Raw genomic sequence first — 26,414 nt, 5'->3', positions numbered from 1 at the left:
GGTCTCGGAATGTCAGCTTCTCCGCTGTCATGGAAACCTGTTTCCTTGGCAGCCCCCACCCCACCAAGCCCATGCACCCCCCCCCCTCCCCCCTCGAGCGTGAGTGGGTTGTGGTGCTTGAGTTTACACAGTAAGATGACAGAGCATTCTCACAGGCACACACATAACAGACATAACGGAACACAAAGCAGGGATCAAACGACTCGGCGTTTGCCATGGGAAGTGCTTTGAGTGAGTGTGCTGTGTGTGTGTGGGGAGGGGCGGTACGGATCACATTCTCAACCATCTCAGCATCCCGTGAGCGAGTAGAGTCACACACCTCTGCAGACCTGCACGCCCTTGCAGACCTGAAGGTCACCACCCAACCATTCGTCATGCAGGTAGATTCCCACAGTGTTATCAGAGGAATCTCTGAGGAAATTGAGATGATATCCTCTGTCCACTTTTAGCTGTAAAATGGTCAGCTGTGATATCCTCATCTGTCATTTCACTTTATTAGACAGGACCGGGGGGAAATGTAATATTGCCATCATTTCCTCATTAAGTACTTGATTAAACACTCAGTCAGGGTATGATGATGAATGTTTTTTAGGCCTACCACATATACTAACGTAGATCTGCAAAGCCTTGCCCACAGGTCTGCATTTTTATGATAGTAATCAGGATGTAAACATAGATATAATACTTCTGCATTTGTTTTATTTAAATGTTACAAATATATTCTGCAGAAAGATAAATTCTTCACTACTGTTTGAGTATTGATATATGGTTGGCTATTCAAACATGTTTTCAGTCAGTATTTTCTTGGTTTCCCTTTCTTAATTCATAATTTCTTTTAAACACATTTAGCTGTAAATGTATCAACATCAAGACCAGCACATTATTGCGTTGAATAAAGGACTTTTAATGCAGCTGCAATTTGTTACAAAACACTGTCAGCACTGAATCAATTGGTCAACAATGTGGAATGATGTTAGCATGAAAGGTTTGGAACAGATGGGGTGCTATTTGCAAATTCCACATTTCACCATCATGTGAAGGCAAAACACTGCAGAGGTTTGCTGCTATATGTTAGTCTCTAGCTCCCCTGGTGGTCCAGACTGCTATCTTCATGATTTCATGTGCTATCAGAAAACCAAAAAATGCATCAAGACGTGCACAAGCCTGACGGGAAAGTGGGGTTCTCAGTGTTTTCTGTTAAAGAATGCAGTACTTTTGGATACTGAGAATGTGTAGCTGAGCACAGAAGCACCGTAGAAAACAGCGGTGGAACCGGAAATTTGCCAAAAGGCACGATTTAGGCCCCGCTGCTGACAGATCTACTTGATCTCAAAGCCAACAAGCCTGACATCCCCCTCAAAGTGCATGTATTTGTACTTTTCCGCACCCAGGCGGTTGGGGAAGTGGATCTGGGAGCCGTCCGAAAGAGTGATCTCAAATTCTGAATTGGTAAAGGTCATCAGGATCTAGATTAGTGAAACATGGAAGAAAAAAAAGAGAGAAAAAAGAAATATGCTTAGCTTAACAAATATACAATAATAGCCAGTGATGTATATTATCATTTTGTATAAAATCATAGTATGGTATCAAACTTTATACTTTCATATTATCACAGCGTCGTTATGTCCACCAGAGGGAGCTGATGCTTTTGGATGGAAACTTCTTATAAAGGCATTTCATGAAAATGCTTCTCATGTCTACAACAAAGCTGCTTTGTGCTTTGTGCTTTAGGCTGCATGTTTCTATACACTGATCAAGACTATGACGTTGACGACCATTAATCATGACTTTCATCTTAACAGTGATAACAACCCCCTTCATGTCTACCGGATTATCTCAAACTTCTATTTCATACACAGCTGTTAGAGCATCCTTTCATTAGAGCCCATTCTGTCAGCACTGAACTATAACACACTTCTACACTGTAACTACGACACAGAACCCCCCCCTCCCCAGAGTATTGTGGCCTTGCCTTGAACTCCTCGCCGTGGTTGAAGGGAAAGCCTCCCTCTCTGTGCTCCTCACACCACTTGCCGTCCGCATAGGAGTTGCAGACGACGGCGCGCTGGTCTCCGTGGGCGTCGAAGCGGGGGTTCATGTGCAGGGCCAGCTCGTCCTTGCTGTTCCCGATGTTGATGGCAAAGCTGTGGGTCGCAGGTCAGTGGCAAAAGATTACATCTCACCGGCCCTTTGATCACATGCACACACTAACAGCTTGACAGCACTGTGGTTTTCCAAACAACGTTTGAGGAATGCATGCACTTTATGCACGCTATATTAAACACTTTTCACTCAGTGCATAATATTTACATGTAGCCAGGCTTATGGCAGAAGCTAGAAGTTAAAGGAGCCATGTAGGATATGTCTAAGATGGGGGTAGTTAAGTGATGCAGACAGATTCAGCAGTGGTTTGTCATAACATTATGCTCACACCAGCAGTTTTCACTTACTTGGTTGAATCTGCGTTGGGGATCCCTGTGATGGTTAGGGTCTGACCCACCTTGAAGGACATGTTTCTTACCACCACATCCTACAGAACAAAATGGGAAAGTTGTTGTGCCTTCTAGCCAACAGAAAGCTCATGTACAATCAATTAAGGGAAAATGCAACAATGAATTATTATTGTACTGCTTCAGGCTGATTTCAGAACTAGTTCATTACCTAATTAAAAAGTGAAGCATACAGCTGACACTGAAATTATTTTTTGATCCGGAATCAAGGTTAAGGTAGCTGCAGCTAGGACACCAAAAAAGATGGAAAAAAAGAACAAATTCCAAAAAAGGCCTGTAAGGATGACCAAGGCCACACCTCACCAAGCCTCTCTGAGCTATTTCCGCCACACACATCTCAGTAGCGAAACATCTGTTTTCAATCTGTGCTTTTTCCCTTTTTTCTTTTTTAAAAGAACCATTAGAAAATGGGCATAGAGTCAGTCCAGGCCTGTAAATCCTGCCGCTGGACAGCAATGATAATTTTCCACTGGAGCATTCGAGTGTGAGTCAGAGAGGGAGAGAAAGAGAGAAAGACACAGAGAGAGAGAGAGAGAGAGAGAGAAAGAGAGATGGAAAGAGAGAGGGAAAAGAAAGAGAAAAGCCTGTATAATGGCGACAGAAATGGGTAATGTATAGGGCTGGAGGCGGCAAAATGTACTCATATTTTCCACTGTGGCAGTCCATACTGGCAGATGAATGAGCGGGCCGAAAGGCGGGGAGATGCTGAGGGAACCACCAATAGGAATCCAAAAGGAACCTGCACTCTGTGACCGACTATGAGGCGCCATAATGTTACAGGGGGGGAGTCCCAAGCTTCTACATATAGACCCCTTATATTTATAATACTTCATATTAACTACTAACCACTATGTATAGTCATGCTATATATAGCCAGAGTAAATGTTTTAGGCATGTTATGGTGGTCATGCCACACTTGACCGGCTAATTGTTAATGTGCATAATGGACGTGATGACTACAGCACTCACTGAGGTGAGTCACAGGGACTTGACTCTCAGCGTGCCGCACTTGTGAGGCGTGACTCACCAACGCCACTTCTCCCGTGTTGAAATCCTCGCTGGTTAACGTCGCAGTTCAGTGATATTTGTGAGCCTTAGAGGAAAGTGTCCTGCATCATTGCCGTGTGCAAAGAGGTCGGCTGTGTGGTCTATTAGTGAGTGTGATAACCCGTTTTTTGCTCGGCGGTGTGGCCTTACATGCGGCAGTCTCCTCTGTACGGTATTACATAAGCAGAGAGAGAGAGAGTGAAGCTGCGATGATTACAGGGGGATATGCAGAGCTATGGCAAGCCTGTGGAAATAGGAGCCTGAGTCGGAGAGGGTGATTGGGGTGGGGTGGTGTGGGTGTGTGTGGGGGGGGGGGGGGGGGGGGGGGGGGCGGGGGTGATAGCTGCGTTTATACTGGCAGGAGGAAGGCTTCTAAATCTGGTGGAGGACAAGGGAAGAGAAAGGGGAAGACATGAAATGAGTCAAAGACTCAAAGACTAGAAAGTGAGGAGGAAAAAAGGGAACAAATGAGAAAGTCAGAGTGAGTGCGAGAGAGAGAGAGAGAGAGAGAGACAGAGAGAGGAAGACAAAGGGAGAGAAACTGTAGAGTGGAAGAGGGTATGAATGAGAACTGGCATGGAATGACAGTAGACAAACAGGGAGAGAGACAAGAACAGAAGCAAGGAGGTAAAAACGTAAAAGACAAAGATGTGTATGGCAGGCGTGCATATAGCGGTCAACTGGTGGGAAAGCCACAGAGAGAGATGAAGGCATATACAGTGAGGAGAGGGGGGAGAATTCTTTCCGAATTATTCAGCTGGCGGTAGTGTAAACTGGCCCCTCTCTCAGAGTGCTTGGCAATGGCCCACAAAGCCTTCAAGTAGGCTCTCTCGCCACGGTGACACATATCACCTCCCTCTGCAACGGACTGGGGCAGCGAGCGATGAGACCGGACAGCTGCCGCCTCGGTCAGTCAGCACACAGTTTCCCTACTGACCCTACTGTCTGAGCCAATGGCTCTGCACCAGATGCAACACGTTTCCCATTTGTGGAACCTACATGGATTCCTCTCCGTCCCTTGTATCCAGAACGTAAAGCAGAATGGGTGTGGCTGCAGTAGCTCTATAGCCTAAATCTGATCTAAGCATGAAGTCTATCTTGTGACTTGGGGAGGATAATTAGTCAATTTGAGGTTGGTCTACTACACAATGGACCTTAAAGTATAGTTATATATAGTTTATAAGTAAAGTTACAATAAACCATTTGGACTTCTGCATGTTAAAACGTACAGACTTTCTAAACTCAGTCACTACATTCTCAACTCTCTCCATCACTTTCCTTAATTAGGCCTTGATGGAATTTGTTCTGCATTCCATGTTAACTGTGTTATCGACCGTTGACTGTGTTATCAACTGTTGCTTGTAAACACCAACCTATAGACAAAGCCTTTGCTGTCTGCAGCAACACCTGTGGATTTCAGTTATATGCTGCATAAAGACTCACACTGGACTAATCGAGGCTACATGTTTTATTACAACTTTCTGTATTGTTTAACTCCTGCTTTTTGAGGTCTCAAACTTTTTCTTGTCTACATTTACCATTCAGCCTTTCACCTCTTGCCTCATAATCTAAGCATTACATTACTGTACTTTCTACATTCTATCTAAATGCACTAAATCCTAGCAGCCTATGGACACAACAGCACAGTAATCAAATTCCCTTATTCACACTGACTGACCATTTGCACTTACTGTTTGAAAAAAATATATATACTGTAAGAACAAAAGACACTTACTGCCATCGTAGCCTTCTCAGTTATTTTCCTGTGCGAAGAGTATGAAGAGAGTATGAAAACGAGAAGAAACTTCTGACTTGCGCACGCATTTATCAACAGAGGGCCAAGCCGTGCTACGTGACTGACGTTGGCTGCAGCCAATTGGATTGAAGCGCTCTCATCTCTACTCCAATGACGAAATTAAACAGTTTCTGACTTAGATTACAGTTTGAATTCTTCAGCAATCGTGTTAAACATTGTGATAGTTTAAGACATAGTCGACCTAATAGGCGTTAAGTATGCAGATATGTGATTAGTTTGATCTATAGCCAAAATCTACACGAATAATATTTCCCCGTCTAATAATAGCCCATGCGATTGGTTTCCAGGGTAATGGCAAAATATTTGGTTCATAGCCCTACTATAACTATAGCAAAACTATATATTACCCTAGGCCTACTATAGCATATTGCGGATGGAAAAGCATCTTAAGCCTATTCCACATTTCAGCTAAACTGCGATTGGACTTAGAAATGCCACGGATGCAGAAGCAGATCCAACTTGAAAACTTAAAAGGCCTACAACGTTGTTTGATGACTAGTTGTGCGCGCACCCTGGAAACATCAAAACAATTAATATTTACGCAAATCATCCAGCTATAAATTGTGGGGTAGCCTAAGTGATTCAGTTATGAATCCTCATTAAACCAGATTGTGATATTTAGGGGTAGGGTGACAAATGTCATAAAACACTTTGTGGCATGATGAATAAACAGTTTTTTTTTTCCCATTTGGCCTGTGCGTATGTAGATGTTCCACGTGAACTCCAAAATCTGTCCAAATCGAAACGTGGCGTAACGCGCGCAGAGCTTTCTAGTCAGCGCTTTCAGTTCATTCAGTTCATCATAGCGGTTGTTATGATTTCAACAGTGTCTTAGAAAAAAACACGCTCCGAGCAATGTCAGGGGAGAATCATGAGACAGTTGGCAGGGCTACGACGTGAAGTTAGCCGTGGTGCTTGGCGCAATTCCAGATTTAGTTTGGAAGCTTGTCCTTGAATCGGGGCAGCAACATGTTTTACCTTTCTCATCACTGTAATGATTAGCCAAAATGATTAGTGGCAACCTTTACAGAATAAAGAACACTCAAGATTTGCATTATTGGGACATAATATAGGCTAGGCATATGCCACAGGAAGAAGACAAAAACAGGAATATGTAGTCTTATTCAGATGTAGCCCTGTTTAGTCACATGATCATTTCATTCCTATTCTTCTCCGTCCTTCTCCGTACGGTTGCAACAGGGTCGTTACTCGTCAGAGAGTGTCAAATGCTGCAGGGCAGGCCAAATCCAGGGCATAGTCAGCCCTCTGGCCCCCTCCTGTGGTATGACTAGATTCCTGCATGCGCATCCAGCTATTTGATTGCATCTGATGTAAAACCCAAATATTTCTGAAATGGCATACTGCGCACCGGCCTTCTCATCTTGACAGAATTCTTCGCCAATCCAATCCTAAATCGTATAGGCCTACAAAAGGCCTAGTACATAATGGCATTTTGGAAACAGCCTATCCATTTGCCTACAACGTTTTATAAAGACAACTTGTGATTCGCCAGGAAGGATGTAGGCCTATATAGGCTACATAAAACAACCGTAAATTACGATACTCATAAAACAGACCCAATTCAGGTTAGGCTAACCTATCTGACTTGATGTGGCGGTAATTCAATATGTTGGGACACTAGGCTATAGTCTAGGCCTAGACAGAGGCAGACATCTTGGTTCCAAAGAGTAAAAGTCCATATATTCTTTATGTGCACTTTAACAGGTGATATCTCTAACTATCTGGTCTACCTGGCAGCTAATTAGGATGACCTGGTTTCCAAAATGGTTGAATAATCAAATACTTGGCAGGACTTTCACTCTTTGGAACCAGTAATGTCCACCTCTGGGCCTAGATAACCTAACAGTTGGTAAGCTCTGAAAACAACACAAAAGAAAAACTTGGAAAGTCCCATCAGTATTTAGGCCTACTGGGCTACTGTTCTTGCTTAATCTTTGCTTAGAAAAGTGTTGTTTGTCTTGATAAACCGCCCTGGTCTACAGACGGTTTAAACACACCAAGGAGACAAAAAAAAGGAGCTGTCCATGATGACACGGATAGAGGCATTTACACCATAGCAGCTACTTGCATCAGCTGGTTCTTTGAATTGAACAAATCCAGTAGCCTACACTTAACAAACTTCTAATTTTCCATGTAGCTATAGAAGTTGACTTTCATATCGACATTAGGCCATTATGACTGCAATTGCCTTGATAGTTTACTGTTTGTCAACATAAGGAGTAATGGATAATAATGGAGTGTCCGTGATTATGTGCGTAGGACTCAAACTTACAAGTGGTTGCATCAGCTGGTTCTAGTGCGTCGAATGGCATTTCACATTCCCAATGCAAATATGAAGTTGTTTTTTTGTCTTATGGAATATAATACGACTGTATTTATTTATTTATTTATTTTAAACATCCTTAATGTCACTGATATCGTAAATAAAACAAATGAATAACTTTTTCCCAGTAGCCTAGGCTACTGTAGCCTAAGTTTCAACGGTTTGGCTAACGGACCAAGGTTAGTTCTTCTTTTGTCTTGACAGTTTGACGTGGCAGATCACTTGGTTATTTTAGACAATTTAATTGACGAATTGCTCTTTGTAAGAATCTATCAAAACTCTTGCTTTGCAAAACGCATGGTGTAATAACCCCATAGACAGGTGAAACTTCACAGGACATGTTTGAAATTGCTGAGATCATTGGTTTCATTGACCTAATGAGATGAACAGCCCTCTAAACATGATTGGATGTGTAAAGGCATGCTTTGCGAATCTCTTTTATGATTGGTCAGAATGTTGCTGAATAATTAATTGACAGGTGTGTCTCCATGATTGTGTACGGTTTTCCAAACCCTACAAAACTAGTGTCAGTACTGACTGCTTGACAGTTGATGTCTTAAACCTAACGTTATTACTTGTTTGTCGGATCACCGTGGGCTTTCTACTCAGCAATATGTAGGCGTCGCATTAGATAGCGAGTTAGCTAGCCCCGTACGGAACCGGTCTAACGTCACAGCAGCTAGCTGTCAGGAGAGCTATTGCTAGATTAGCTGTCAACGGGCATCACAACAAACCAAGCAGCCTGCCTGCTAGACTGACCAAACTCTCCGTCCATAGCCTATATCGTGTAACGTTAATATCCTTTAGTTACTGACATCTGTGAAGTCTGTAGAATGGCATCGATGGCTGCGGCAACCGAGCCGAGCTTAAGCCCTGTTCCTATGCTTACTGACAGTCTTGTGCCTGCTAGCATGTTTGCTCCGGAGCGGGGATGCGGAGACGACGCAGAGGCGGACTGCTTCGAGGACGGCGAGACCTTTAACGGCGAGGGCGGGGATCATGGCATAGATTTCTCCAGCAAGGTAGGCCTATGGGACTGTAGATAGCCTGCCACTGACCAGCAAGCAAACCCCCGTGCAACCATTTAGGTTTATATCACTATAATGAATATTAGGTGTTGCAAAACAATGATGATTTAATTTTGCACGTATGCAAGAAGTTAACAAGCAAGGGTTGTGCACCTTGATGAGGACAGACTGCTACCTAGCTAGCAGCTATATAGCTAAAGCTAGTATGTTATGGTTGTGTGAGGGAAGGAAGTCCTCTCATTTATGAAGTAAAACGGTACCATTAATAAGGTACGAGTCTGACCAATGTTGTTGTTATCAAAGATGTTGCCAGAGTTTGTTTACGGAAGCCAGCCAGTCATACTGGCTGCAGGGATAGTTTTTCTCGGTTAACGTAGTCCTGTGTTGAGGCAGGGTTTCTACTGAACTGAATAGTCCTGAATAGTGTCGTTATACAGTAAGGTGCCCAAATCGAATGGATTATTTTGACAAAGATGATGAGATTAAACGCAAGTTATAACTGATTGCGTGAATGAAGTACTTATTACCCTCTAAGGAAAGCCTTTTATGACTACCCATCGAAACATCAATACTAGCCTAGCCTACGTTTCGCCAAAGAGCGTCCTCCACTTGTGACAGGTCAGGTGTTTCAACTAACAGAATGCAAAATTACTGGCCTCTCCTAGCATTTTCTCCAGCATATCACCATCGATATACTGAAGAAAAGCTTGTCATTATAGTTTGTTATCTACTCATATGCGTATTGATTATTGATTATTGAAGTGTTGTGTGTGTGTGTGTGTCTGTGTGTGTGTGTGTGTGTGTGTGTGTCTGTGTGTGTGTGTGTGTGTGTGTGTGTGTGTGTGTGTGTGTGTGTCACTGTCTGTGGGTTGAATCTGCAAGACAGGAGAGGTCAGTTTGCTTTTAATATTCAAATCTTCATGTTATCCTGGCCATGCATGTCTGGACATGTATACAATCCAAGGTCCACCCCTCACATCACATTGACTGCTGCTGTGTCAGTAGTGTGCAGAGTGAATGAATGATGCAACACACAGCAATAAGGTGCATCAGAATAGCCCTTTCTCTGTCAACAATCAAGGTTCATCCCTGCTGCCCTACATGCCCTGCCCACGTGTCCGAGTGGGTGTGTCCAACCGAACGTGAGAGATTTACAGTACAGTCGGTTGCTATGCTGGAAGTATAGTACCTCACAGTCAATGTTTCCTCCTGACAGCTGGCTCTGGTCAGTCCAAACGGCGAGCAGTACGATGCCCTCCTGAGGCAGCTGAGAGAGCGGATGGACGAGGGATGTGGAGAGACCATCTACGTTGTGGGAGTGGGCTTGGGTAAGGAGACAGAAGATGATGGATGGATGGATTTATGGAAATCTGGAGGGAGGCAGGCAACACAGATCAGAAATTCTCTCCTCACTTGCGGCCGCCACATTTGAAAGGGAAATAAGGGAGATGCTGAGGCATCGGAAACTTTTTCCTCCTTTACATCTATCGCACCACATAACTCTACAACTAACAAAAGGGAGATTTGTAGTCACACTAGTCAAGGCCTCCTGACTTGCCTTCACACACCAAGTGTTTTGTATCTTTGCTTAAGGACATAACTCTACAACAGGAGATGTTGTAGAGTTATATCCTTTATACAAAGGTACAAAACCATATGACTGGTTGCGCCACACCTGTGGTGTGTGTGTGGACAGCATGTACATGCTACATAAAACATGTGTGTTGTTAGCACTGTAACGACAAGTAGCCAGTCTGTCCACAGGGTTTTACATTGCACAGCGCTGAACTTCGAGTTTTCATTACACTTAGCCATGTAAACCTCCCTTTCCCAATGTAGGCCTACAGAAACCTTACCCAGTCTGGAGCACAGTATTATGATTACCTGTTCGCCCCCGGAGGTTTAAAGCTCAACATCAGGCATCTGTCTTGGTGACGACCCGTTTTGCATCAACGAACCACAAGCCAGTCAGCTGTGCATGTAGCCTGTAATGGAAAATACATAAATGTGAACTAAAGCAGTGTTCCAGATCAAGAGTTTTAGGCCTCTTGGTCTTTTTGTTGTTGTTGTTGTTGTTGTTCATTTGTGGTCTTACCTGTGCAGATGGTGGAGAGTACGGTCTTAACGAGAGCGACATGGAGGCATCAGTTGCTACGGTGCAGTCCATGTGCGAGCAGATCGAGGCCGACCTCATTCTGCTGAGGGAGCGGACCGAGGCGGGAGGCCAGGTGCGCGACTATCTCATCCGCCGCCGCGTCGGGGAGGCCGACTTCCTGGAGGTCCGGTGAGTCGAGCAATGATCCATCCCAGGGGAGATGGGATTTCTATGTCAAATCTCTTCCTCTTATAGGCAAACCATTTATTTGTGAAGGTTTCTCTCTTGATGTCAGAACATGCCAGAAACAGTGATGGTGATAGCTGCTCATGCTTCTTCTCTGTTTCTCACTTATGTTCTGTCTGTCTATCTGCCTGCTTGCCTGTCTGTCTGTCTTTCTGTCTGTCCGTCTGTCTGTCTGTCTCAGGGTGGCCGTGGTGGGGAATGTGGACGCAGGGAAGAGCACACTCCTGGGTGTCCTTACCCACGGCGAGCTGGACAACGGGCGAGGCTTCGCCCGCCAGAAGCTCTTCCGCCACAAGCACGAGATGGAGAGCGGCCGCACCAGCAGCGTGGGCAACGACATCCTGGGCTTCGACCAAGAGGGTGAGGTGGGTATCCTGACCAAGAGGGTGAGGTGGGTATCCTGACCAAGAGGGTGAGGTGGGTATCCTGACCAAGAGGGTGAGGTGGGTATCCTGACCGGATGAACTGGAGAGGCAGATGGAGATCTTGGCCAGTCGGTTGATGTAGTTTCTCAGGGTTTGTGGGCATGCTGTCCTAATAACACACAACTGTAGGTCACCATTTGAAGACTAATTCTGTCAGCTCCCAGTTTCCATCAGTACTTCTTGTCAGTGAAGAAAGTATGTTTTAGTGAGGAAAGTGAAGAGCTTCTCCTGTTGCTACAGATTGCTGACTAAACATTCAAAATACAATCCAATTGTTTGTTCATTTATTCATGACTTCCTTCATTAGGTGGTCAATAAGCCCGACAGCCATGGAGGCAGCCTTGACTGGACCAAGATCTGTGAGAAGTCTTCAAAAGTCATCACCTTCATTGACCTGGCTGGCCATGAGAAGTACCTTAAGACCACCGTGTTTGGCATGACTGGCCACCTACCGGACTTCTGCATGCTAATGGTATGTATCGACATGCTTGACCATCTATAGTTTTTTGTGAATTTAATCCTTGTTAAAGCCTAGCCCACTTTGACTGTCCCCCTCTGGTCCTCTGTGTCCTTCAGGTGGGCAGTAATGCAGGAATCGTGGGCATGACCAAGGAGCACCTGGGCTTGGCGCTGGCCCTGAATGTACCTGTGTTTGTGGTGGTCACTAAAATCGACATGTGCCCAGCCAACATCCTTCAAGGTGAGCATCGTCAGCAGCTCCTGTCATGATGGTCACACACAGCAAATGATCATGTTTGGTGTTGAGTGTTAAGTATTGATAGTGATGTTAGAGTTCAACTCTTACCTTCTTTGTTTTTCCTCAGAGACCCTGAAACTTCTGCAGAGACTACTGAAGTCCCCAGGGTGCAGGAAGATCCCTGTCCTGGTCCAAAATAAAGACGACGTCATCGTCACTGCATCAAACTTCAGTTCTGAGAGGTACGAATTTTCACTGCAGTGTGGACACCTACACATACCTACACACACACACAATCACACACATACACACACATAAATTGGCATAGCTAATACATTTTTGGAATATATAAATTATACATTTTGTTTCTTGTCTTGCAGAATGTGTCCGATCTTCCAGATCTCCAATGTGACAGGAGAGAATATGGACCTGCTGAAGATGTTCCTCAACCTGCTGTCGTCCAGAACGTCTTTCAAAGACGACGAGCCTGCCGAGTTTCAGATTGATGACACTTACTCAGTGCCAGTCAGTATTCAGAGAAAAAGAACACACATACACACAGACGCACACACACACACACACACACACACACTTTGATAGCTTGGTAACTTCCACTTTATTTTTTTCCTACTGCTGGCACTAGGGTGTGGGAACTGTAGTGTCTGGAACTACGTTACGTGGATTGATACGTCTGAATGATACCATGCTCCTCGGCCCTGACCCTCTGGGAAGTTTCTTGCCCATCGCTGTCAAATCCATTCACCGCAAAAGGATGCCTGTGAAGGAAGTGCGGGGTGGACAGACGGCCTCTTTTGCACTGAAAAAGGTCAGAGCTCTTCCCAAACTTCCTGCTGAAAATATGTGTAATATGAAATATTTAAGACTCTTCTTCTTGTAGATGTAAACCAATGATCTGAATTGAGATAAGGAAACATGAACGAAAGTTTGGACTTCAAAGCTAAAATGGTGTGACTGTTATTAACCAACACATACACCTGTTATAGCTACCGTAGATACACTGGCTATAACATGAGTTTTCTGACTTATTTTTTTAGGTTTAAAGAGCAATAGTGGCCACTAATGTCAGATTAGAAAAATACTACATGAACCGTATTTTGAGCAACAATGTTGTTTCAATGTGGTTGTCATCATATATTCGCCAGCCAAATAAACAGGAAGTGCAAGTGTAAAGCTGAAAAAAAAAAAGCATCTTCCGCTGTCTCCCAGATTAAACGCTCCTCCATAAGGAAGGGCATGGTGATGGTGTCGCCCAAGTTAAGCCCGCAGGCTTCCTGGGAGTTTGAGGCCGAGATTCTGGTGCTGCACCACCCGACCACCATCTCCCCCCGGTACCAGGCAATGGGTATGTGTGTCTTTCGTCATTCTTGTTCTTTCTTAAGTAGGGTTCAGACCAAAGATTCCCGACGAGACGAGACGAGACGCAACGTTCTAAAACCTTGCGACTGCGACTCAACACGTTTAATGCTCTGCGACGGTTTGCAACTACGTGCAACTTCTAATTCACACCGCTGCAACTCTGTCTCGTCGCGTCGGGAATCTTTTGGTGTGAATTGGGCTTCATATGCGCACACGTGCACACACATACGAGCAGGCACAAAACACAGTTGTTTAGGACTTGATTAAGGCATCATGATTGCTTGCAGTTATCCTGGCTTACCATAATGATATACAGTGAGGAGCATATGTATTTGATACCATGCTAAAACAGGAATATAAAATCATCATTTGACAATTGATCTTAATGCCTTAATTCAAAAAATGAGTAAAAATAAAACCGCCAAGGATGCCAATTTTCTTTGTGATTGAAGAATGTATTGTAAATAAATAAATGTTTTCCTTAAATGCTAAGGGAAGGATGTATTTGACCCCCTATGTAACCCTATGGGAATTTAACACATAGGGTTAACATAGGGGCAGGCAGATTTTTATTTTTAAAGGCCAGCTATTTCATGGATCCAGAATATTATGCATCCTGATAAAGTTCTCTTGGCCTTTGGAATTAAAATAGCCCCACATCATCACATACCCTTCACCATACCTAGAGATTGGCATGGTGCTTTTTCCAGTAGGCCTATTAGCCTGTTTGATTTGCATTGAGCTCAATGAGCATCAAACAGGCTAATAGGCCTACTGGAAAAAGCACCATGCCAATGTTTTTTAAAAAAAAACACTGCCTAACCCTATGTGTTAAATTCCAAAGGGTTACATAGGGGTGCCAATATTTTTGACCCCAGTATTTTGGGAAGAACATTTATTTATTTATGATACATTATTCATTCACAAAGAAAATTGGTGTGTCCTTAAAGGTTGGATTTTTCCTAATTTTATTACTTAAGCCATTAAAATCAATTTCCAAAAGATGATTTTATATTCCTCTTTTTAGTCAACTTTAGCATGGGGTGCCAACAATTTCAACCATGACTGTATATATATATACAGCCTCCCTACGACCCTCCACTAGACAACCCAGAAAGCTATTTTTCAGTGCCTCTGGTGCATAATGGCCTCATCATAAATTCATATGGCCAGCTCGCTCTATACTTAAAGTGATTTACATTTACACTTCTTCATTAAGCAGACACTTTTATCCAACGCCACTTCAGAAAATGAGGAATAACGTTTAAGCTGCAGTGCGGAATGTATTTGTGTGTGTGTGTGTCCTACACAGAGTAGCATCCTGTATAGGTGTTTGTGAATGCACTGTGACCCATTGTGTGTCCAACGTGTGTTGCAGTACACTGCGGAAGCATCCGGCAAACGGCCACGATCCTCTCTATGAACAGGGACTGCTTACGAACAGGGGACAAGGCCTCCGTTCACTTCCGCTTCATCAAGACCCCGGAGTACCTGCACACAGACCAGAGGCTGGTGTTCCGAGAGGGCAGGACCAAAGCTGTGGGCACCATCACGAAGGTCAGACACACACACCAGCCAGTGCCATGCAGTCTCGCATTGCTACCGCTGAGAAATTGAACTTTTAACGTTTCTGTGGAGTTATGACACCATTTGCCTGAGTAGGCAGTAAAGAGTGTTTATCTAAAATGAGCAAGCTAATGGGCCAAACACCACAGATACATATTAATATTCATTTAATTAAACCTGTTGGACAGTTGTGGTTGATGGCATCTCTGCCAGGTGCATGCCTCAATTCAGTGTGATGTCTTGGCTAAATGCCCATTGTTACTGTTATTGCACCAAATGAAGAGGACATGATGTTTGTTTTCAGCTACTACAGTCGACCAATAACCAGCCCTCTAACTCCAAACCTCCGCAAATCAAGATGCTGTCGACAAAGAAAGTCCCGCCCCGTCGAGAGGATGGATTGATACCAACCAATGAGGAGTCTATGAGCGCAGCACTTCCATCCACTCCACACACAACACAGCAACTGGTAAGAGAGGCGATGGGGAAGATGGCACTTCTGAAGGAGAACTGATGATAATGATGATAAACTGATTCAAATAATGTGTGACGGTAATAGCAAAGCTTTAGCCATACAAAGCCTTCCCAGGGAAGACATACTTCAACTTCGATCAATTATAACCTCCCTGTTTATGAAAACAGTAAATAAATGCCATGCAAATGCAATCCAAGGCGGCTGCATAATACAGCAGCTCATATGACGAGACTGGTAATAGAAGGACTGCTTGGTGTGCTTGTAGGATGTACTGTAGTCCCTGTTAGCTCTGCCGCTCCTGCTGAATGACCCTACTGTACACTTTCACAGCTCCTCTAATCCTTCTTTCTCCACTCTCTCTCTTCAACTCTTCCCCTCCTATCTACACTTCCTTGATGTCTCATTGGACTCCCCTCTTTTATTTATTAATGCCCTCCTCATCATTCACATTGCTCTTTTGGGCACCATTTCCCTCTCATTTCATATCACTCCTTCCTTCTCATCTTGCTTCATTCCTCATCTGGTTAACGTTCCTCATTACATGTCCTCCCCTTGCCTTGTCCTCCTCCTCCTCCTCCTCCTCCTCGTCATCCTCGTCATCCTCCTTTTCCCCGCACCCCTAACGCGTCCCTTGTCTCTCTGGTGCTGCTTGGCCGCTTCAGACAGAGGGGGAGGAGGACCCCCAGAGTAAAGAAGGCAACAAAGAGAACAAGGTAAAGAGCGGGTCTGTGCCACGGGGCGCTACCGCAGGTGCCCACTGTCCCTTCACGCTCGGGAGACGTGCTGTGAAAGGGGAATAGTAGACTGTCTGGTTCTGTTGGACTTGGTCCTGGACCCAACAGTTTTTTTTTCTGTTTTATGTTACTGTATGTGTGAGTCTGTGTGTGTATTTTTTACTTACATTCAGAACATTTCTTACTGGAGGAGAATTTAAAAGATTTTGGTAAAGCATGCGATATCTGTGCCTTGTTTTATTGTGTTTACGTGACCTTCATTTGACCCTGAACGAGCTAACAGAACATTTTCTGTTGATTTTCTGTTTTTTTTTAGCACCATTTAAAACAGGCTCTCTCTCTATCTTTCAGCCCAAATCCGGCGGTGGAAGACGACGAGGCGGACAGCGTCACAAAGGAAAATCCCAAAACAGCTCCACAGCGCCCCCAACAGGTGCCACAGGGCCTGTATAAACTCTCCTCCCTCCCTCCCTCCCTCCTTCAAAATATCATTCCCATCATTCCATCAAGTGTCTTTAACGCGCACAGTACGGGGAGCAGAAAGCTCACTGACTGTCTGATTCCTCCCCCCCCCCCCATTTTAAAAACGTTGGATCCTCCCCCCGTATGCTGCTCAACTGGGCCACTGCACTGCTAATGATGAGATAGGGGGGGTGTCGTCGTTGAGCCAAGTCGTTGAGCCAACTGAGGTATGGGCAGCGTCTTGTGAAACTAACTTATTATACAAAGGTGTTTGTTGTTCTTTGATGTGTTTTGGAATTATATTGTCTAAATTGAGCGCGTATATAATCTCTAGATAAGCTGCACAAGCGCTCTGTATTGTTAAGTGTGAGTGAGAGAGCCGTTTACGTGCACACAGATTATCTATATAATATGAACACATGGTTTTTTGCAAAAAGGTGACAGGAACACCACGTTGCATGCTTTCAGCTGAATATTGAAATGTCAAATCTGTGGGTAACTGACTATCCTTGAACATCGTCAACATCGTTGTGGTGCTGTGTCCACCTCACCATAGCATCATGAAGGACCGTCCTGCACACAGGTCACGTTCACCGTGCGGTGCAGAGTCTTACAGTCCTACAGCAGCAGCTCTACTAGCGGAACAGAAGGGATGAGGCCCATCTGAGTCCACTCACTGGGCAGCCAGGCTGAGACACAAGTGGACACAAGAGGTTTGCACTCCAGTGTTCAGTGTCAGGCAGTGCAGTTGCCTGGCTCAAAAGCCGTGAATGATCATGCAAAAAATCAGAAAAGCAACCAAACTTAAATACTTATCCGATGTTCATCGAGGTCTGACCAGTAGCTATATGAAGGAGGATCTGGAACAGTGTTGGTTTCCAGTTCTGTAAGTGAGCATTATTAAGGCAGTCAGGTGTCATTTGATACTTCTCACAAGCATGCATACACACAGCACAGCTTTTGGGTCTTAAAAAGCATTTGGAGAACTTAGACTGGTAGGCTTAGATTATTTAGCAATTCACATGTTATTAGCAGTCAATACATTTTACATAGTTTTATTTTTAACTCAGCACCTGTGGACGAACTGGTGGTTCATAAACACACATTTAGCCTTAGTTTATTTATATATATTTTTTTCTATTCATTTTTTTTTTAATGGAAGGGAATGCATTTTAGTGAGTATGTTTTATTCTGGATCGTTCAGAAAGCCATTTTATTTGCAACAAGTTTTGGAAATGATAAACCCATAATGGTCTTACCCCATAATGCCACACTTTCACCAAGCACCTTACATCAGATAGAATTGTAATTTGTCGCAGACATCCTCCGTGGAGACTTGTTGCTGGCAAAATAGAAACATGCCGACCATCACACACTTACATGTGAAGTACCAGACCATGTTTTTCTCTTAGATATTTCAGCAAATAAATTATTGAGAATAAAATAATTATCTCCATTGTTGTGTATGCATTATTCACTGCCTCTCCCCTTCGCTACTTTGTGCCAACTCACACAGGGTCTCAATACTGTTTTGAAAGTTGGAGTTTTATTTCCTCACTCATGTATAGATCTGAATTATAGTACATCTACATACAGTAGGATACAATCAAGAGCCCTGCAGGTTCATGTGGTCCTGGTCAACCAATACAACAGGAGGCCAAAGTCCACTACAATAACACTTGCAGTGAAAGGAGGGTCAGTCCTGACCCAATTTGGGATGCCCCGGGCTGGTCCGGTTCCGGCTGGTCATTAATCCCTGGTCCAGGTGATTTAGTGTTTAAGCGTTGGATGACTGAACTGCCGATACTGGTGACCGCTAGCCCCCCCCTATTCAAGGCATATAATGGGCAAACAACCAATCACAATGGCTGACCTGGGGTCCACAATGAAGCGAAAAATGACCTTTCTTTTACTCGTTAGTGACGCCTGCAAGCAAAATGGCCCTTGTAAACCACATTATGTAACTTGGATCATGAGTCCACTACATTTACAAAAAAAAAAAATAATAATAATTACATATTTTACACAATTCAAGGGAAGATAGTGGTAAAGCCATTTAGAACAGATATGGAAGGAGACTAGATCCACAGTGATATTTCATCAGTGATACCAGAACGTACAAATGAACATCGCTTAAGCATCTTTCAGTATCTTCACAAAGTTCTCCTTATTCAGGAGAACGTTGACATTGACCTATTAATGAGTCCTTCACTGTGGTCAAAAACATTACAGTGCCAAGTGGACAGAGAGACGGACAACTCTCATGCACAGATGAACCTTTCATCTTCAGGTTTGTGGTCGATGGACAGCCAAGAGAGAACGGAAGTGCCTTAGTTCAGCCATGAGATGCGACTCCCCTTGCTGCATAGTTAGCGATGGATCGCTAGCATTCTATTCAGTAGAAACGGAGGTAAAACACAGCCCTTCTTCTACTGCGTACTGTAGTAGTCGTTAGGTATACTGCACTGGAAATGCTTGAGAGGGCCTTGTTGACGTGTGGCTTTCCTGCCAGGAGATGGCGCCATGACAGATTGCCAGATTCATGCCAGTTTCAACAACCTAGTTCTCTTTTTTTTTTCCTTCTTCAAAAGACTACAGTCTTCTTGAGAGTAAGGCGCAAGGGCAACGATTCATTTTCAAGGCGCGTTAAAGGTTGTTGCAGACCACCCCTGCAACCTGCGCCTCCTTAAATACTTAAGTGACATCATTTCACAGCAACTGAGGCCGAGTGGCTGCGATGCACAGGTGCCTATCCAGATGACGTACGAGACTGCTAAATGATGCTGCTCTTGAGTGCAGGTGAAGAGGGAGGTAAGCGTGTGGGTGGACGGGCCTCTGTGTATGTGTGTGTGTGTGAGAGAGAGAGTGAGTGTGTGTGAGTGTGTGTGTGTGTGTGGGTTTGTGATTGACTGGGGCGTGTTAGCCGTCGATGTCCCAGCTGAAGAGATGGTGCTTCACCAGCATGTCCTGCACGCCCTCCTTCAAAGGTTTCTGCTCCTTCTCCTAAACACACACACACACACACACACACACACACACACACACACACACACACACACACACACACACACACACACACACACACACACACACACACACACACACACACACACACACACACACACACACACACACACACACACACACACACACAAATAAATAAAAAGGGGGGAGTTGTAGGTTCTTGTCATGATGCAGTCATACTCAGTGTTCGAATTACCTTGTCGTTCCCGGGGGGGCCCACCGGGGGGGGGGGGGGGGTGTTGACGACAAATATTTGTCAAAACAATTTGAATGCAATATGAGTCTTGAATTGGATACCATACCGGAGTTTGCTAGGATCTGAAAACCGGATTATGAATGTGCCTTGCCATATGAGAAACATGATAATGAACATAGGCTATTATGCCACACAAAAACATGGAGTAAGTGGAGCTTATTTTGCTGTCACTTCGTCTGTTTTATGACCTAGAAGGTTGTATGTGGTATCTGAGGATAGCTCTGTGTCTCTCCTTTCATCTGGTATGCGTGCCATATCGTTTTAATCGCGGGTTCACGAGTAAATCAAACGAATGGTAGCATAAGCTATATGACATTATTATTTGTTTGTCACTTCGTCTGTTTTTGTTACACAAAAGGATCGATGTATTTGGTATCAATGGAAAACTATGTTTCTCCTCTTTCATTTGATATGGCATGTCTGTGCGATCCGAGTGATTCAAGCATATGCACGGGTGAACGCAGAGCAATATAGACTGTAAATATGATCTAGCCTACTTATAACTTCATGATTTTCATACTTGATCGTACAGACAAGTGTCTAGTCTCGTTGGAAAGCCCCGCTTCTGCTCTTTCGTGCAATAGAGGTTGTCATATCGCTGCAACTAACAATCACGGAGCAATGTAACAGAGAAGAATGGGTGTGTTTTTTGACGCACTTTACGCAAACGATTTCGGGCTTTGTAGTCGATGTCATTAAGCGCAGAGAATCCTCTCTCGCATTCTGCCGAAGTAGGTAAAACTTGTTGCCTGCGATGATGAGTTTCTTCAGGCAGCACCCTTCCCTTGCCCCTTGCATTTTAAAGTCCCGAGACTCCTCGACAGCCTGCCTGGTTGGCCCCCTCAGACAGTGATTTCGAGCAGAACTAGTAGTGCCCTGGCCAGAACTAAGGGGGCTGGGCACTACTGGGCCCTATGGTAATTCGAACACTGGTCATACTTCAACAGTGTTCATAACTCAGCATTTCCAACAGACATGGCCACCATGCATATGATGATGCCCTATCACCCATCAGCACTTGCCAATCCTGCCCGGCACCAGTGCTCTGCTGATGGGAAGTCTTGAGAGACTGCCAGCATCTGAAGCCGTGCCATGTTTGTGACAGTATTGTTGCATCTTTATCAGCTTGCCACATGTATGGGGGAGTGCAGCTTACAATCTCTCTGTAAAGCCAGTATTTGTCACCAGTGTAGATATCTATGAGGGGGTTCAACTGTACACACACATGGTGCCACTCTCTGTTGAGAACGCTGCCACTCAGTCAGATACTAGAGTCAGGCTGGGCACAGTGGTGCCCTGGGAAGAGGAAGGCACCCAAAGCCTGAACTGTTCCAAAGGTCAACCGCTTGTCAGATACATTTCACACTGTTCTCAGAACAGTCTCCAGGACCCAAACTGGCTTGTCTGATAACAATAATAATAATGATGATGATGATGATGATGATGATGTTGTTAGGATAAAATTTCCACACCTTAAAGAAAACAAATATACAGATGATTGTCTCGGATTTCTGTGCCTTCAACAAACTTGGGGGATGTGACTGTAAAAATGGCCAACAATGCCTTGTTCTTTTAATTGCTTCTAAAGCCATTTTCTTTTCCAGTTCTGCCTTTGACAAACAGCCTTATGGAAGTCAACCCAGATGCAGGCTGGTGGTTACAGTATTTGCAGTGCCTCGCCCCTTTCTCTTCACTTGGAGTCAACAAAGGTCAGGGCACTTCTTGAGTGCAAGACAAACAGCAGCAGCTAAGGCTTTGGGTGTGGACTGGACTGGAGCGCTGTTAATGAGCCAGAGATTTCACAGCAGGGCTCCACGGCCAAGTTAGGGGCGGTAGTAGTAGTAGTAGTAGTGGTAGGGGGCAGTAGGGTTTGCACATGGGTTAGGCCACACAAGGGAGACAGCCTGGGTAGAACGAGCAATGCTAGGCTAAAGCTAAAGCTAATCTAAAGACTACAGGCCTGGATCAGCTAAGTGCTGCAGCCATGCACTGAGAGGAGCTTCTCCTCCAAATGCATTATGTATAAATACGTGCATTTTATACCACAGTGGTGATTCTGCAGCCACTTGCTCTGCTGTCTGACCCAGGTTCAATCTACTGCTACTGCTACAATAGTACTACAGTTGCTACTCAGCAGGAGTCTTCTGCAGGTTGGCCGCTTTACCTAAAGATCCCAACTAAAGAGATGATGTTGAACCAACACATCCACCACCTCAGATTTCAGAACGGGTGAGTTCTGGAACAGCAGACACACACAGAAATCCATTATGTGGACAGAGTTCGTGCTCAATGTCTGTGTGTGAGGATTTTTTTTGAAAACAAAAGACAGGAACAGAAAAGACAAAGACAAATAGAGAGCAAAAGAGAGAGAGAGAGAGAGAGAGAGAGAGAGAGAGAGAGAGAGAGAGAGAAAGAAAGGAAAAGATTCAAACTTGACATGTACTTATGGCTCACCTCTTTCTTAGCAGGCAGCTCACAGTCTTGAGAGAGACTGAACGCAAACTTGGAGAGAACCCTGAAGACAACACAAAGCAAAACAGAAGTCAAATACTAAATGGCATCAATCTTTCTTACAATCTGCCACCACTCTTCTATGGATATCTACCAGCTCACTGACTATACAGTAATTTCCTGTGTATTAGCCACATTGTGTATAAACTGCAGGACAGTGTTTTTTTGCAAGTTAAAAGACACAAAATCACATTAATACCATATCAACTGCCCCCGTGTATTAACCTCAGAACTGAAGACATTTTGCAAAATCAATGCATAAACCACAGCTAATAGTTGGGAAATGACTGTAATGATCCTCCCTTAGTTTGTTTCTTCCTCTCCCCTCACCCTTGGCCTGTCTCTTACCGGAGTTCACACTTGATCTGCACCCAGCCAGGGCTGCGCAGGAAGGACCAGGGCTGGTACCACTTCTCCACCGCCGCGATGCTGGAGCACAGCACCTCTAGCCACAGGTGCAGCACCTGCTCACTGACACACACACACAGTCCAAAATGAGCACAAACCATCAGTAGTGGCGCATGCTGTGTAAGCAATGTGGATGGTGGATCATCTGCATCAATGCTCACAGGCCCGAGAGACAGAGAGTACCGGTATGTGTGTGCTTGTGTGTGTGTGTGTGTGTGTGTGTGTGTGTATGGACAATTACGTACTTCAGGCCCACGCAGATTAGTGAGGCCGAACTTAACGTCCATCTGTGCGTGCGCCGTGTCGTGACTCATGTTTACAGACTGCACTGCCTGGGAAAAGAGAGAAGATAGTAAACGTGATAAGCACCCCCACATCACTGAAAACACAAACAATATTTAAATACCAAAAAGTCCTCTAAACCTCTAACGAGTTAAATAACGTCACGCATCAAGTGACACACTGTCATGGCAAAGTGCCTTAAGTTGTACTGACAAGGGCCGCGTTTCCCAGATTTGTTAAAAAGCTCTTAACAAATTAAGAGCATTCTTAGAACGTTTTTAGAGCGCTCCTAGACGTTCTTAGCACTTAAGAGCTTCTTAACGAACCTAGGAAAACCCGGCCATGCTCCTTTAACAACACATACTGTACATTTCCAAAAACGAGCTGTGTCACTGGGCCATAGCAGGGAGAGTAAATCTAATAAAGATGTTGGCGGAGTGATACGCCCGAGGTGTGAAATGCCGAACAGTGAAAGGGGGGGCCTCTGATGAGCGTGTCCCGCCCACACGTACCCTGTAGAGCAGCTCCTCGGGGGTCAGCACCTTCCCATCCTCATCCAGCCTGCAGCAGACACACACCATTCACATTCATCACCTCAATTACAGCACCACATCAGGTTAACATGATTCACACGCTAATGGGGGAGGGTCAGAGGGTAATTTATCCTCATTTGCTGCGGGGATAGACGTGCATTTGTAGTCTGGACTGAGCTGCTCTGTCAGTTACTGATTCTGTTTTTTTACAGCACGTTTTTTTCATGAAATGAAATGCTCACCTGTAGGTCTTGCACAGCACCAGTCTGGAGTAGACAGAGTTGAAATCTCTCTCCACTTCTCTGCTAGCAGCCTGAGCATACAGATGATGATTAAAGTTATTATAATCCTCTTCCCAATCATATATTAATGCAGAAGCAGCACCCACATCATAATTGCAAAGGTACTTAATTCTGAATTCTGGCACTATCCACATTTCAAATCCAACACTCATTACTAAGCACCAACAAAATATAAGTTATCCACCCTATGCTCTGGATAATACATCCTTAATATAGCAGTGTACGATTTTGGTACGACTTGGTACGATTTTGGTGTATCGGATCTTAAAACAATGTACTGTATGTAATGTAGACATTTGTGCAAACATTTGAATGTGTGTGAGTTCCTTGAATGAGTTAAGTGTGTTTGATGAGCGCGGGCTGTACCTACCTCCTCTATGAAGAGCCATGGGTGGCACGGCCCCCCCAGTATGGACGTTTTCTTCAGGCCGTGTGCGAAGATGTCCTTGAGGGCCGGGCACAGCGTCCCCTCACCAGATCTGTGATGGCTTCTGTCACCGAGTCGTCCCCTGCCATGGAGTACTGGAGTACGACACACACACACACACACACACACGCATCCACCGTCAGCACACAAACATGGCCCCCACTCACACTGCCCACCTCTGGCACTTACAACTAACCACAACAATGACCATCAATATAGCTGTAAAACAACATGGAATTAGACTGGAACTTAAGTTTACTTCCTCAGCAGTAAAGACCACTCTGTAGGACTGCTCGACTCGACTGTGGCAAAAATCATAAATGTCATCCATTTGGAAATATCATCCATATCATTTAACTGTAAAATAAATTATGTATGCAAAATATACTCTATACAACAGTTGACACTGTAAAGGAAATGGGTGCATAATAAAATGTATAATTCACAATTGACGAATGATCAGTTAATTTGAGTACAGGTAACTGCACAGCCCTATCACATGTGTTTGTACAGTATGCTTTTAGGAAAGGGTGGTTGATATAAAACTACTGTCATATCATGAAAGTCAGAGCCAGTCATGTTTCAGGAAAAAAAACCTTCAGATAAAGTGCCTAGTGAAAACCCCATTTTAGTCCATGATCACCAGTTTACTTAACATAAAGGGAGATATTAGTGTCAGGCCTATTACTAAAGTGAGATGCATACAAATGAGGGAGGGCATACAGACCTCTTTACTCCGTTCATCAAGGATCTCCACAAACTTGGCAGGAAACCAACCTAAATGGCACGCAAAAAGGGAAAAATGTTAAACAAGTCTAATTAAACCGTCCGCTCTCTGACTCTTTACCACCGAATCTTTACATCCTACAACAACGCTGTAACAGACGTCGGTGTGTGTGTTGTGTGTGTGTTCTGGAACACTGGGCGCCCAGCGGGGGCTGAGATGACTCATCCTCCTCGCATGCTCACCTCGCAGGCCGTTGAGCTCTCCACCCAGCAGTGCTCGTCTTTCTGGGACACGATCTGAGGAGGAGGCAAAGATGGGGGGGGGGGGGGTAGTTGAATGCTTGTTGATGCTCGCTCAAGCAAGTGTGAACGGGGGGGGGCATGACTGCTGCCTCTGCTTTTAGGGAATTTCTTCTCTGGGTTTTTTTTACTCACGGTGATGATGTCGTTCTTGCGGAAGCCCAGCTCGTCGTCGTCGTGGCGCTCGAAGTCCAGCAGGGCCTTGGCCCGCCGGCGGCGGTTCCGCGACACCACCAGGAAGTTCTCGTGGTCCCTCTGGTGGCTCTCCATGGAGTAGTCGGGAGTGAGATCCTAAAGAGAGAGAGACGAGGAGAGAGGAGACATTGGGAGAATGAGCACACGTACTGTAGTGTTTGGGGAAAAACAGAGGTACAGATCTTGCTATTTAAATGACCAGAAATGAAAAAAAGAAAAAGATGGCCGAGAGAAATAATAAAAAAAAATCAGATAGACATGGATGAAAATCTGACACTGAACACATAAATACTTATATATAGCATGGATGCTGTTGATTTGCTGCCCCTCTCCTGTGTGGACTGCTATGAGTGAGTGAAAGTGTATGTGTGTGTGTGTGTGTGTCTGCAAGTGAGTGTGTGTGTGAGAGAGAGAGAGAGTGAGAGTGTGTGTGTGTGAGTGTGTGTGTGTGTGTGTGTGTGTGTGTGTGGAGTCTCACCGTGCTGCAGTTGCGGGGGTCCAGGCAGTGGAAGTGCTCGGCGGTGCGGTTGATGGCCTCCCGTAGCGCCGCCACCAGCTCCGTCTGCTTGATGTTCTTGGCCTTGAGCGCCTCCGCGTCGTCCTCGCCCCACAGCAGCGTGCTCAGCGT

At 44.7% G+C, this 26,414-nt stretch overlaps 3 protein-coding genes and 1 long non-coding RNA gene across 5 annotated transcripts in view; 1 reads left to right on the top strand and 3 right to left on the bottom strand.

Annotated features, from left to right (window-relative positions):
* Positions 1-888: 888 nt before the first annotated feature.
* On the bottom strand, positions 889-5,422 carry lgals2a (lectin, galactoside-binding, soluble, 2a). The gene is made up of 4 exons (XM_062531707.1): positions 5,293-5,422; positions 2,451-2,530; positions 1,973-2,144; positions 889-1,466 (listed from the first exon to the last, which is right to left on the bottom strand). The coding sequence occupies exons 1-4, from the start codon at positions 5,296-5,298 to the stop codon at positions 1,320-1,322; spliced, it is 405 nt and encodes a 134-aa protein (XP_062387691.1). The 5' UTR covers positions 5,299-5,422; the 3' UTR covers positions 889-1,319.
* A 2,786-nt stretch (positions 5,423-8,208) lies between these two features.
* gtpbp1 (GTP binding protein 1) lies at positions 8,209-18,278 on the top strand. Of its 2 annotated transcripts, XM_062531704.1 has the most exons (14): positions 8,209-8,739; positions 9,962-10,073; positions 10,849-11,029; positions 11,268-11,451; positions 11,819-11,983; positions 12,088-12,211; positions 12,336-12,450; positions 12,589-12,733; positions 12,852-13,034; positions 13,436-13,571; positions 14,964-15,142; positions 15,456-15,620; positions 16,289-16,339; positions 16,712-18,278. In XM_062531704.1, exons 1-14 carry the CDS (start codon positions 8,551-8,553, stop codon positions 16,811-16,813), a joined length of 2,031 nt encoding a protein of 676 aa, XP_062387688.1. In that variant the 5' UTR covers positions 8,209-8,550; the 3' UTR covers positions 16,814-18,278. The 2 variants fall into 2 exon arrangements, with proteins under 2 accessions (XP_062387688.1, XP_062387689.1); XM_062531705.1 differs by lacking the exon at positions 16,289-16,339 and having other exon boundaries at positions 8,210-8,739.
* LOC134076587 (uncharacterized) lies at positions 9,940-10,964 on the bottom strand. Its single transcript, XR_009938619.1, has 3 exons — positions 10,841-10,964; positions 10,630-10,730; positions 9,940-10,115 (listed from the first exon to the last, which is right to left on the bottom strand). It is a non-coding gene; the product is annotated as an uncharacterized LOC134076587 (long non-coding RNA).
* Positions 18,279-18,346: 68 nt separating the features above from the next.
* sgsm3 (small G protein signaling modulator 3) overlaps positions 18,347-26,414 on the bottom strand; it is a 20,656-nt gene continuing 12,588 nt past the window's right edge. Inside the window, 14 exon segments of the mRNA XM_062531703.1 lie at positions 18,347-19,825; positions 22,557-22,617; positions 22,962-23,084; positions 23,267-23,292; positions 23,294-23,353; positions 23,816-23,864; positions 24,079-24,149; positions 24,509-24,609; positions 24,612-24,660; positions 25,293-25,342; positions 25,535-25,558; positions 25,561-25,588; positions 25,727-25,882; positions 26,265-26,414. The exon segment at positions 26,265-26,414 is cut by the window's right edge and continues 33 nt beyond it. Coding sequence (XP_062387687.1) covers positions 19,742-19,825; positions 22,557-22,617; positions 22,962-23,084; positions 23,267-23,292; positions 23,294-23,353; positions 23,816-23,864; positions 24,079-24,149; positions 24,509-24,609; positions 24,612-24,660; positions 25,293-25,342; positions 25,535-25,558; positions 25,561-25,588; positions 25,727-25,882; positions 26,265-26,414 — 1,032 coding nt within the window. The 3' untranslated portion in view covers positions 18,347-19,741.

Source organism: Sardina pilchardus, chromosome 3, assembly GCF_963854185.1.
Source record: "Sardina pilchardus chromosome 3, fSarPil1.1, whole genome shotgun sequence".
NCBI lineage: Eukaryota > Metazoa > Chordata > Actinopteri > Clupeiformes > Clupeidae > Sardina > Sardina pilchardus.
Note: the sequence above shows the minus strand (reverse complement) of the source record. Positions and strands in the feature narration are given on the sequence as shown.